General features: G+C 45.3%; 1 protein-coding gene across 5 annotated transcripts in view; it reads right to left on the reverse strand.

Annotated features, from left to right (window-relative positions):
• Nucleotides 1–2,841: 2,841 nt before the first annotated feature.
• The window catches only part of Wt1 (WT1 transcription factor), a 46,660-nt gene continuing 36,829 nt past the window's right edge, over nucleotides 2,842–12,672 (reverse strand). For 3 of the 5 annotated variants that reach the window (XM_048788552.1, XM_048788553.1, XM_048788556.1), the window contains 4 exons: nucleotides 10,207–10,357; nucleotides 7,160–7,249; nucleotides 6,471–6,563; nucleotides 2,842–4,204 (listed from right to left, as the gene is read on the reverse strand). In XM_048788552.1, coding sequence (XP_048644509.1) covers nucleotides 4,083–4,204; nucleotides 6,471–6,563; nucleotides 7,160–7,249; nucleotides 10,207–10,357 — 456 coding nt within the window. In that variant the 3' untranslated portion in view covers nucleotides 2,842–4,082. Of the gene's footprint in view, nucleotides 4,205–5,156; nucleotides 5,211–6,470; nucleotides 6,564–7,159; nucleotides 7,250–10,206; nucleotides 10,358–12,672 lie in introns of all 5 variants that reach the window. The other 2 variants (XM_048788555.1, XM_048788554.1) reach the window with 2 other exon arrangements.

Consider the following 12,672-nt stretch of genomic DNA (forward strand, 5'->3'; position numbering starts at 1 on the left):
GCAGTGTTCAGCACCTCCCCAGAGTTGTCAACTGCAAATCTCATCTGTCACCTTTGAGTCACCTTTTAACAAGTATTTATTGAGACCATCCTGTAGGTCCTTTCTACAAAAGTGCTGTCCACAGCCCAGCATGGTGGGAATGACTTGGGAGAGGGTTAGTGTTCGGATTCTTAGGTCCTGCCTCAGAACTTCTGAATCAGAGTCTGCACCTTAGCAAACTCCCCAGGTGATATCTACAGACTAATAAGTTAAGAAACACTAAGGCAAATAACCCAGAAAAGGGACTAGATCTCCCCCTAGAAGCTTCTGTGCTGGTTGGGAAAACCTAGTATATAGTCAAAGGGGGCAAAATAGAAGTCTACATCAATCAAGTTTGGGTAGGAAACTTGAATCAAGAAGAATGAGACCAAGACCTGTTTCATCTCTTACCTCCCTTGGGCCTCAATGTCCTCAAATGTAAAGTGGGCATAACACTTGCCCTGTCTACCTTACAGGATTGTTCTAAAATTTAAAAAGATGGGCAAGCACTACACTGCCATTAGGCACTGTTTCAACTGTACACATTCTGAATGCTTGAGAAATTCAGATGAGAGAATAACAGGAAGTCTGGATGAGAAGACCCAGCAGAGGAAACTGGGGAGGCTGGAAGTATAGAACCAGCCACTGGTGTAAATCAAGAAGGAAAAACACACATTTTCACCATCTCCCAATACAGCCTCTAACCTAGGCCATGGGAGACTCCCACGGACCAGTGCCCACCCACTGGCTCCAGAGAGTCTGCCGAAGGCCCACACTGCGGGCTGCAGAAACACACTCAGCGTTCATCAGGTGTTTTACAAATAACACGGAGCAAGCAGAGCTGGTCTCTGTGCAAGGCTGGCCAGGAACCCAACTGCTGTAAATTTTCTCCCTAGTTTGGGGGTCTGGGGGTGGACTTTTTGTCATTTTGCAGAGCTGCCCTGTGAGGATGCCTAGACACTGCAGGCAGGGAGGAGGGAGGAAAAAGAAGTTAGCAGGTGAATCAGTGGCTAGTAGTTTCCCTAGATAATTCTTACATAAGCCTTTAGTATATACTAGATGTTTTCACAGTTTTTCAGTGAATCCTCATGGTGACCCTACCAATCAGGGGCTCCATCCCCACTTCAAGAATGAGAAAACTGGGACTTGAGATTGGAACCAAGATTGCTCTCCTTTCTAAAGCCCCTGACCTTTGCTGCAAGCTACACTTCTGGGGTAGTCAGAATCGCCTGTTTTCCTTGAGCCGTGGAAGCAATGAGCAATGTGACTGTGTTTTTTTTTTTTAATTATTGTTTTAGCTGTTGATAGACTTTATTTTATTTATTTATACATGGTGCTGAGAATCAAACCCAGTGCCCCACACATGCCAGGCAAGTGTGCTATTGCTCAGCCTCAATCCCTGAGGCTGTGCTTTTGTTGTGAAATCTCTGACTTGCTGACGTTTGCCATGCTTGTCCTGAGCGTCTCCAGGGAAATGCTATCTTCTGGCGGGAAAAGATAAATATGGCTGATATACATGAGTCACCATACTCACTATAATTAACAGTGGTGCAAGAGCCAGATGTACAATAAGAGGGGCCTCAAAACGAGGCTTTCAGGTGGCCCAAACATTGAACTGCACTTGAATGCTAAAAAGAGTGTCTGTGGCTGGGCTCCTGTCTGCTCAAGACACATTTATTTTTTTTTTTTAAATTTGAATAGTTTCATGTTTATTTTTGTTCTGATCTTGCATTTATAGAAAGCAGCTCTGAATTTCTGTTAGTGGTAATCATGTGAAGTTTCCTTTTGTTACTTTTTTTTTCAATTTTTTTTTTTTTGAGAGAGAGAGAGAGAGAATTTTAATATTTATTTTTTAGTTTTCGGCGGACACAACATTTTTGTTTGTATGTGGTGCTGAGGATCGAACCCGGGCCGCATGCATGCCAGGCGAGCGCGCTACCGCTTGAGCCACATCCCCAGCCCCTCAAGACACATTTAAAAAAAAAAAGAAAAGATAGAAGCGTGGAATGCACATAAGCTCCAAGATAATAAAATTGAGAGGGGCCCACCAAACGAATCTTCTTGTTTACAACTGGAAAACCACACACCAGAACCATAAAGAGTTTATAGATAATATAGATCTTTGCTTTCACACTCAGCTGCCCAGGAAAATCTAAGCAGTTTTACCTGCTGAGCTGATTTATAGCTACTACAGTTGTAAATTCAGTTGTACTCTGTGTTCAGCTTATGCCCTCCTGATCCTGGGAATATCTCTATGAACTTTTCAAAAAAAGATCACTTATTAGTACCTCTCTGTTCTCTTCTGCTGATCTGCAACAAAAAAGGTTACAATGAACTGGGTGCAGTGGCACATGCCTGTAATCTCAGCTTCTCAGGGGGCTGAGGCAGGAGGATCCCAAGTTTGAGGCCAGCGTGGGCAACTTGGTAGAACTCTGTCTCAAAATAAAATGATATAGGGGCTGGTGATATAGCTCAGTGGTAGAGCAGTTCTCTAGCATGTGTGAGGCCCTGGGTTCCATCACCCCCCCTTAAAAAACAATGATGATAATCTTGGTAAAATAAACCCTAAACCATAATTCCCATCACATCATCCACAGACACTCAACCACAGCACAAACACAAATGTCACCATGCAAAGTGAAGGTGGCACTCTGCTTCTTCTAGCACAGAAAATTCCCTCTGTACATCTGACAGAAAAAACATCTGTTGTCAGAACCTAGATAGGCTTACTAGTAGCCATCGAAGTCAGTGGCATCGTACCTGTTTAAAAAAGGCTGAATTGGTCTCAAGATTCGAACACAACACAGTTGATAAAATCTTGTCTTTCTTTTTGAACAGACTTTAATTGAGAGCAAAGTGAAAAATGCAGGTTACAGTTTTAGTGTTATCATCAATATGCTGCAAGATCAACACCCAGTGATGCACCTAACATTTATACATTTCCTAATTTTAGTCGTCAAAGAGCAGATCATTACCAGATATATATATTTACACAATAATTTCAAGCAACAGTAAATAATAAACTCCCTCCCTTAAAAAACAAAATACACATACACACTCACACACATACCCAAAAACCTTTAAACAATGGATTTCCTCCACACTAGCAAGTCTCATTTTTTTTTTCACATATACTTGTAGACCCAAAGTTAAGTTACTTAAGAACAGACTGATCCGGAGATCCTGGACCAGCCCCCTATTTTCTTTTAAACTCACTTTTAATTTTTACAACTGAAGCCACATGGCCAGTGTGATCTGTACACTCTAAGGACACCCCAATGATGAACATGAATTCCATTTTCTTTGTGTGAAGACATGGGTACATCTCTGAAGATGCATCTGACTCAGAAAAAGTCAAAACCACAAAAACTTCCCATCTTCACACACGGTTGCTTAAGAACATTGTGCTAACATTAACACTGATTAACTGAGCAGTTAGATTCTTTTAGATGTCTATACAGAGATACTGGTTAGTTCTGATTCTTTTTTTTTTTTCAATTGCTTGAAACACGTGTGTTTTAAAAGTCGCCTGGTGGAACTACATCCTGTTTTCCAGGTTAGCAGCCCGCCTGACCTCCAGGATGCTGGATGAGCCTCACCCCCAATGTCTCTGATTTATTTCTTGCTGCTGCTGTTAGTAAATGGAACCCATGACAAAGTTTATGTTAGCAGTCACAAACGCATGCCCTGGCCTATAAATATTCCATGATGGGAAATGGTACCATCCCTCCCTTCCTAGTGAAAATGAGGAGAAGGGGAGGGTTGGAGGGACGTGATCAACAACGGCTCTTCTTACAATGGAAAATCCAGATCAAATGGCGATGGGCTTTTAACTAACCAGACATCATTAGCTGCTTCTCCAGGCCTGTGAGTTAGGCGGAGGAGAGACCAACTCCTCCCGCAAATCTGGTAAGATCCAGTGGTACAGGTATCTTGTCTTGGAAGTTGGATGAAGATGATCAACGGCCATATCCTTAGGTGAGTGAAGAATTTCAAAATTGGATTTGAAAGTAGTTCACACACTGTCCTGCCTGGGACACAGAACTGTGCCCGTGTTGGACCCCTCAGAGCGCCAGCTGGAGTTTGGTCATGTTTCTCTGGTGCATGTTGTGATGGCGGACTAATTCATCAGACCGGGCAAACTTTTTCTGACAACTGGGCCACCGACAGCTGAAGGGCTTCTCACCTGTTGATACAATTGCCGGTCAGAGACACTTGCCTCGGCAAGACTGGCACAAGTTCAATTATCAAAGGCCCGAGTTCATTCATCACAGCCACCTGCCCCTGACTCCCACAGGTCTTTCCCTAAGCTTCCAATGGGCTTGCTTAACAGCAGCACCTCTGGGGGCTAAATAATGTCCGAAATAATGCAAAAATTATGAAATGTTCTTCCATCCAGACTAGGGGACTAGGGAAACAGGAAAGAAGGGATGAATCTAGTTAATGGAAATATCTGGGAAATACATATTTAATTAAGGGGGAAAGCATTTGTTCCAGTCTACTGTTGGAATGATGCATGAACTCTGTCAATGGTTCCCTGTGGCTGAGCAGGGAACTGAGCTCAACCCAGCTGCAAGGGCCTCGAGATCATCACACCCTGGATGTTGTTGACTGCTATACAGAGGTGGAGCTGGGTCTGCAGCTTTAATGTCTCTTTATGGATATCTTAAAATAAATCACTGACACCAGTTGCATGCTATTTGCTTCTTTTACCATGAAGGGTCAGGGTCACTCAGAGCATCATCTCTGTCATATAGAAGATTCTAACTGAGGCATGGTTCTGTCAAAAGATAAGCCGACTCCATCAACAGAGCCTCAGGACATTCCTTCCAAGCATCAATCTCATTAGGGACGAATACTAATTTTTATTAAATGCTTGACAGATGCTAAGACTTGTCCTGTGCTGGACATTGTGTGTGCGTGTGTGTGCACGCACACGTGCACACCTTATATATTCCTTACAACAGTCCCATGAGGGAAACATTATCCCCATCCTATAGATGAGGTTGGACATCTAGCAAGAACAAACGCAGGCAGGCCTAAAATCCAGCCTTGTCTAATTCCAAAGCCCAGACTCTTTCCTATATTGTACCTCCCGGGCCTTCCTAAGGATAATGCCATAGGAGCCAACCCTGTACCTCCTGGAAGATCTTCTCAGGATATTGCTGGTCCCACTTCGCTTTCTCTGACTACTGATCCGAGAAATGTCCCAGGAGATGTGGTGTCCCATGGTCAGAATGGGGGATGAGCAAATATAATATCAGTCTGCTGGTGACACAGGTCACTTGGAACACACATGGGGGGTGGGTGTACAAGGGACAACTCTTTCCCACCACTTTGTGAGCTTAGGACTAAGTCAGAGAAGCCACATCAAAAGACGGGGAGCAAGGCACCACCCAACATGCCCACTGTTTCACCCGTGTCTTGACTGTCTTAAGCGCAGCTTGTAGACTACCCGGGTAGGGGACTGTTTTCCTTCACCTCCCGCTCAGTGTCCCTCTGCTCTTCCTGATCTGCTCTTGCTCCCAACTCTGCCTCCTACTGGACAAATTCTGACCCCTTCTCCCACCAGTCTCCATCAATCCAAACTCAATGGAGACAACTTTGCTGGCTTTGGCCGTCTTCTTATTTCTGTCCTCCTTGGAGGCTGCATGAACTCATGCTCTTTCATCAAGAAGACAGTGGGTTAAGGGGGGCTGGGAGCATCTGGCTGAATTTGCTGCTTACTAGCCTCGTGACTTTAGACAAGTCCTTTACTCACTAGAGCCTCTGCCTCCTTGTCAATAAACTAGGGATAAATCACTCCTACACTACTCTTTTTATGTGGATATTAGGAAGATAAAATGAGATCACCTAAGCAAAAGCCCTCCTTCCGAAGGTAAAAAATATGCAATACAGTGGTGCTAATTTCATTATGAATCACACCAGCCTTGTGGACAAGCAAAAATCCTTCAACAGCCAGTGGAGATGTAAAAGCCCTATTCCCTCTGTATGCTAGGACCGAGAACTGAAGTCCATCTAGCAGAAACTAAGACTGCTTTGGGGGCATTAGAACCAGTTCTCCAAGCAGGATCCTGAAATATGAACTCTCAGGAGAATAAGTGTTTGTCTTGCTAATTAAAAAAAAAAATTTCCTGTAAGGTTGATTATTGTGTCAAATTAAGTGAAAAAAAATGTGATTGGACAAATTGGGAACAGTAGGGACCTAGTTTATCTCTTCATTTTCATTCTGGACACTCTGGATGTTCCTGCCACATCTCTCTCCTGTTCTGTATTTCCCCTTCTCTCCTTCTTTGATAAACATTATTATTTATCATATTAAGATAGCTACACATTGTTCTTTCTCTCAATTGAGTCTCTAAATCTAATCTCTCTTATCACAAACAAGCTCAATCAACAGTAGTTTTTTTAAAAAAATAATGAAAAATAAATGTGAAGAAAAGTTTACGCACTTGTTTTACCTGTATGAGTCCTGGTGTGGGTCTTCAGGTGGTCGGACCGGGAGAACTTTCGCTGACAAGTTTTACACTGGAATGGTTTCACACCTAAACGGACAGAGAAGGTCTAGCCTCGGCCCTAACGATGTGGGGCACAGCGAGGCCCACAAGGCTGGCTTGGTGGCAGCTGGAGGAGCCCGGTATTTCCAGCCACACTTGCAATGTCTGTCAGGCCCTCACATTTCCCCAATCCCTCAGGTCCAGCAGTAGGATCCACCTGGTTCTGCACTGTAACCCTCAAGGACCTGCTTCTGTCCTGGAAACAACCGTTCCTTAACCACAAGGTCTAGCTTCTCATCAGAGAGAAGGTCTCAGCTGGGTCATAACTGAAAAGGTGAATCCTGCTGCACCCCTATTCTGCTCTCCACCACCCTTGGTCTTGACTGGTACTCTCTACCAGCAGCCCATGGCTGTGGGATCTCACTGTGCTGTGGTCTGCAGAAGGCGTGGGATGTTTCCTTTTCTTTCCTTTCTTTTTCTTCAAGAAAAGGAAAGTCTCCAGATTTGGGGGAGGGGTGGATTCTTGGAAAAAAACGAAACAGATGGCTGACCCTCTCATCCATATTCAACACGGAAGAGCATCACAAAATCAGCCCTAACCCAAGGGAACACGACTGCTGGCAATGAGAAGGGAACCTACAAACCTGTGTGTCTCCTTTGGTGCCTTTTGAGTTGATCTGAACGAGAAAACCTTCGCTCACAGTCCTTGAAGTCACACTGGTATGGTTTCTCACCTTGGGGAAGACACATATTCTATTTGAAAACAACATTGGAAGTGCGATCTCATCAGAGGCAACCTCACCTACTTGGACTGAGGGGATCCCAAAATGCCTCAGGCACTTCAGGGAGCTCTTCTGGGCAGCGATGCCAATTTCCACAGGAGATCAAAGCCCCAGCTGTGCACACTCGCAGACACTGGGCTGGGTGAACGAGGGCCGTCCCTCACCAGCTCTGCTGCTTACAATTCTGGGTGAAGCACAGTTCTTCCTTGGGAAATTGGACCAATAATCTGACACCTTCAAAGGACTTGATCGTCCACATAAAGGGCTCAGGCCGGTGCCTCGCATAAAAGCAGTGCTCAAAAAATGACATCAGGGAATACTTAAATAAAAACCAAAGGTGTTTTAACTCCTAGGTTGAGTGTGGAGAAGAATTCTGGGATGGGTGTGCCTTGAGGCTAGCCCCAGAAATAAGTGTTTTAAGTTTTACAGCCTGAAGATTTGGTGTTCTTTGCTACTGACTTCACATTTTTGAGTCAAGCATCAACCAATCCACGGAGCCAAAGCACTTAGAAAATTTGTATCATTCTGTTCTAAGAGAAAAGTCAGTCGTGGGGTTGCACAATCCCCTGCCCCACCCCGTCCTCCACAGAGAAAGTGCAGCCAAACCCCAGGAGCTGAGTGCACTCAGTAACTGTGGCCTTCCCCCTCCTCAGACTTCTGAGTCACTGGCATTCTGAGATGGACAACAAGCCACCCCAGGGTCTGGTAAGTCTTTTCCATTGGTGGGCAGCCCCCAGTGCCTTTTTCTGCTCTTGACCTCTGCCCTCTTCCTGATATCTGTACCCCGACTCTAGCCAACTAGACACTCTTCATTCCTATGTTCACATTTTTTTTACCCATTCAAGAGTCAACCCTGTGTCCCTCACAAATGCCATTCACTTCCCTGTGATGCCTGCTTGGAAACTTCATGGTCAGATACAAACCCCTTCCCTCCCTCATAACAGAATTTATCCCAGTGCATCTAATGAGGTGAGCCGTTTCCGTCTGCCTTCTCCACAGGCTACAATATCTGGAGAGCTTTCCTTCATTTATATTTGTACCCAGCCCGGTGACTTCTGTGGCAGCTCTACAACCTGCAGGAGACGGTGCCCCTTCTCATCTGATTTCCTTGCCCTGCAATCGGCCTTCTGCTCACCCTTCAAGTGCTCTGCCTGACCTCAGCAGTCTTCAACGGCTAACCCAAGACCTTCCTATTCCTCAAGAAAACTACTCCAGTGCCCCTAGCTCAAATCCCTTCCCTCTCAACTTCAGAGCTGTTCCAGGATCTGAGTTAGAATGTGATCCCATGTTTTCTCAGTTCCTTTTCTTTAGTGTATATCCTCGCTCCAAAGTGCACCACACCCTCCTTGAGAAGGAGGTTGTGATTTGGGGTTAAAAGGTCGGAGTTTTGAAGTCCTGCTTCCACTATGTCCTACCCTCTTGACAATGGTTTTGTGTGTGAGGATTAAATGAAATAATGTGTGTAGGCAGACCAGCACATAAAAATTCTCTATATACTAGTCTGTATTGTTATAAATATATAAACAAACACTGCACTCTTTGAAGACAGGGGCTGCAGGATTGTTAAACACTGACCTGACTACCTTGTCTTCTGCAAGGAAGAGCTTTGTGGAGGGCCCAGGGGGCCTGGGGCTCTTGGCTGTCTCGTTCACTGTCTTCATCCACAGCCCTCTAACCTTCCTTTGCTGTCAGTGCCTCTTTCCAGTAAGTTTCTACAAACCGTATCACCTTCAATACAGTTGCTTGCTGGCAGAATCTGACTTTATCATTTTTCTTATTACCTTGGTGGATACTTTTCAAATGATCCCATTGAGGGGAATATGTAAAAAGCATAATATGCCACAGGTGCTCTCAACAAAGCCTGTGGTCCACTGAGTGCAAGCTCAAGTTTATGGCAGAATCACATCCTCCAGATGCAATGAGTTAGCAAAGCCCAGCGGTCTAAAGGGATCTGAAGGCAGCTCACTTTCAGTTACCCCACAGCGAAATCAGCAGGAATAACAAAATAATGAGAGTAGTCACAGCATGAAGCTGTCCTTCACTTGGAAAGACCAGCACCAGCTTCTCTGCGGAAAAGCCTGGGCTTCACATTCTCCCTGTAGGGAAGACCCAGACACATGCCCATTCTGTGCCCACAAGGCTGAGTGAACATGTGTGAAATGCCTGTTCATGTTCAAGGTGGCCAACAACCAGACAAGGCCAACAGACTCCTTGACCGGGGATGGAAGGGTGTGTCCAGTTTCCGGTTTTTCAGAACATACAATCAAAAAATCCCTTCTCCATTTCTTAAGGACTAGTGACAAAAATTTAACTACAGGCCATTTTCCCTTTCCTTGCTGGTTGGTTATTACTAACCTAAACGATTCAGTTCTTCTCTGGACAATTCCTTCAAAGATTTATGATGACCTTGTCCATCACTCGAGTCATCAGATTATCCTATGCCCAGGCTTGCTCCTCTCCCCTTAGAGATGGTAAGAATATTCTATCACTAGCATTCGTTCAGACCCCTAGATATAGGGTCCTATGCTAGGTACGTTAAATCCACAATGCCTTTAAATATTAGTCTACGCTTAACAACTCCATAAGGTGGGCATTATCATCTCCATTTTCCACATGAAGCAAATGATGTTCAGCGAGTAACTTGCTCAAAGGCGCCCACTTGGTGAAGCCAGCATTCAAGTGTGGGTCTCTTTAATTCCATGATATTCTCTTTCTACCACTCTATTCTGTTCTTCCTGAAGACAGTTTACTGACTTCTTATAAAAGGATTCACAATCAGGATGAAAATGGCCTTGGCCTGACCTTTCTAAGCAATGCCTACTTTCCATTCCAGAAGTCACCTACATGTGAGCCCAGAACAGGAGCTCTTGAACTACCTGTGTCCAGGGCTGGACCATGGACACACTTACCAGTGTGCTTCCGGCTATGCATCTGTAAATGGGACAGCTTAAAATATCTCTTATTGCAGCCCGGGTAAGCACACATGAAGGGACGTTTCTCACTGGTCTCAGATGCTGACCGGACAAGAGTTGGGGCTACTCCAGGCACACGCCTCACATCCTGTAGGCAGAGTGTGAGAGGAACAGAGGTTTTAGGCCACATATGAACATTCATGTCAGTCCCAAGGAAAAGTGAGCACTGAAATATACCCAAGGAAAGGATGGCAGGTATGTGAGATCTGAAACCATTCCCCTCCACACCCCAAATGCCCGTGGCAGACATCACTAATGGATGATAGATCAGACATTCTGCAGAGTCGTACTCTAACGTTATCACTACTGATCAACCAGAACTGGGACTTGAAATGAAGTCTATTCGGGTTCCCTAACACAGAGCCTCTGGAGAAGAAATGCTGGTGCCTAGAAGAGCTCCCAATCCATCCTGTCTCTGAGCTCCTCCACATGAGGCTGTGAGGTCCGAAAGTCCAGTCCCAGATCTCATCTATTCCCTCCCACTCAGACACCATGACCTTGAGCCCAATCTGCAATGGATGTTGAAGTTTCTTATCAGAGAATAATGTGAGCTAGTGAATAAGCACCAAAGTGACCAAATGTCCACATGAAAATAAATGACCAGAAAGAAAGAGCCCCTGGATTTGAGGGTTCAATCTGTGAAGGGGAACTGAACTCAAGAGAAGCCCATGGCACAGCCAATACGACCTTTAATACTGTCACCAGAAATGACTGGACCTGTCTGCTGTCTCTGCTCTTTACATGTCCTTCCAAGGCATCTGCTCATCCCCTTTATCTGGTGGAAGAGGCTCCCCCTTCCCTGCTGTCAGGCTCAGAGTCATAAACAGGAGCAGGGCAGGTGCCCGAGGAGCCACTGATTCCCCCTGTTTAGCGTCAGATGTGCAAGTCTAGGCCAAAGGGTGAGAGTGGCTGACACGGAGCATACCCACCATCACGCTAAGACCTGGAACTGCTTCAGAGCTTAATCAACACCCCGCCCTGTGTGTTTCCCACTCTCCCCAAGCTTAAGTTCTCGTTCCTGTTTCACACCCCCTTGCACTGAGAGGGCACTATCTTTTTTGAAGGTAAAAATGTACAATGACTTAGGAGAGCCGTGTTGATAGGCCATAGCATCTCACCGTAAATGGTGGCATGAAACTAAATGGTGAGCCAGCGGTGTGGTGTACTCAAGGAAAAAATGAGTAGATAGTGAAAGAACAAGACACCTGTCCAGGGTGGAGTTTGCTACAGGCCATAACAGTGAGTCTGACAAATGGGGTTCTGACGAGGAGGAAGGCAAAGGAAGCACTTTTCATTTCCTCTCATTAATCCCAGATGCAGTGTACATGGCAACAGGACATAAAGATGAGTGTGAATGTCAGTCAGGGTCCTGGTGGGGAAAGGATTGATGGTTTTTGTCCAAAGAGACTGGATGACTCTTCCTAAACCGTCACTGGTTCTCTGTATTTCTGTGACCTTTGCATTTATTTCTCACCATGGGAAGGCCTGGGATGAGGGAGCATGCTGTTCTACTTCCACGACACTTCTGGAAAATAATCAGAACATCTCGGAGCTACTTGCCCCACATATCACACAGGGGCCTGGCGCACACACAACTTATCCCTAGGGTGCTGACTATTCTGGTGGAAGGATGACAGCTGTTTCTCTTGTTGTGGCCACTGAGTCACACTTAGAAAACACCAATACAATCACTTGGTTACTGTGTGCTAATGACAGCCCCAAAGAGGCTCTGTGAAAGTGGTCTTCCACCAAACACTGAATTCTCCAAAGCTTTTACCTTTCCACTTTACTTTCACTACTCTCCTTGGAGACTTCTTCCTCTAAACTGTTCACAGTCCTGTCCCCCCAGCAAGCTGTATTATGTATCAGTTAAAAACAGGTGTTCTTGCTGGGCGTGGTGGTGGTACACACCTGTAATCCCAACTACTTAGGAGGCTGAGCTTGGATGACCCCAAGTTTGAGGGCAGCCTGAGCAACTTAGTGAGAATATGCCTCAAAATAAAAGTGTAAAAGGGTTGGGGATGTAGCTCAGAATAGAGCTTGCCTAGCATGCACAAGGCCTTAGGTTCAATCCCCAGGACCACAAAATTAAAGAGGGTTCTGGAGTCGAACAAGCCTGAGTTATAGGTCTCAGCTCCACCGCTTGCTAGCTATGTGGTTTTGAACAAGTCACTCGTCTTACCTGGGCTTTGCTTCCCCATCCAGTAAAACGGAAATAATAACAGTACCTACCTCACAGATGTATGCTGAGGACTAAATGAGGGAAGGAAGACTATGTTTAGACATGGAGGAAGCTTAAATGCACAGGGAGAATACAAAGAAGTCAGCCTGAAAGTGCGACATAGAGTACAATTCCAACTGTATGACATTCTGAGAGATGATCAGTGGGTGCTGGGAAGGAAG

Source organism: Marmota marmota, unplaced genomic scaffold, assembly GCF_001458135.2.
Source record: "Marmota marmota marmota unplaced genomic scaffold, marMar, whole genome shotgun sequence".
NCBI lineage: Eukaryota > Metazoa > Chordata > Mammalia > Rodentia > Sciuridae > Marmota > Marmota marmota.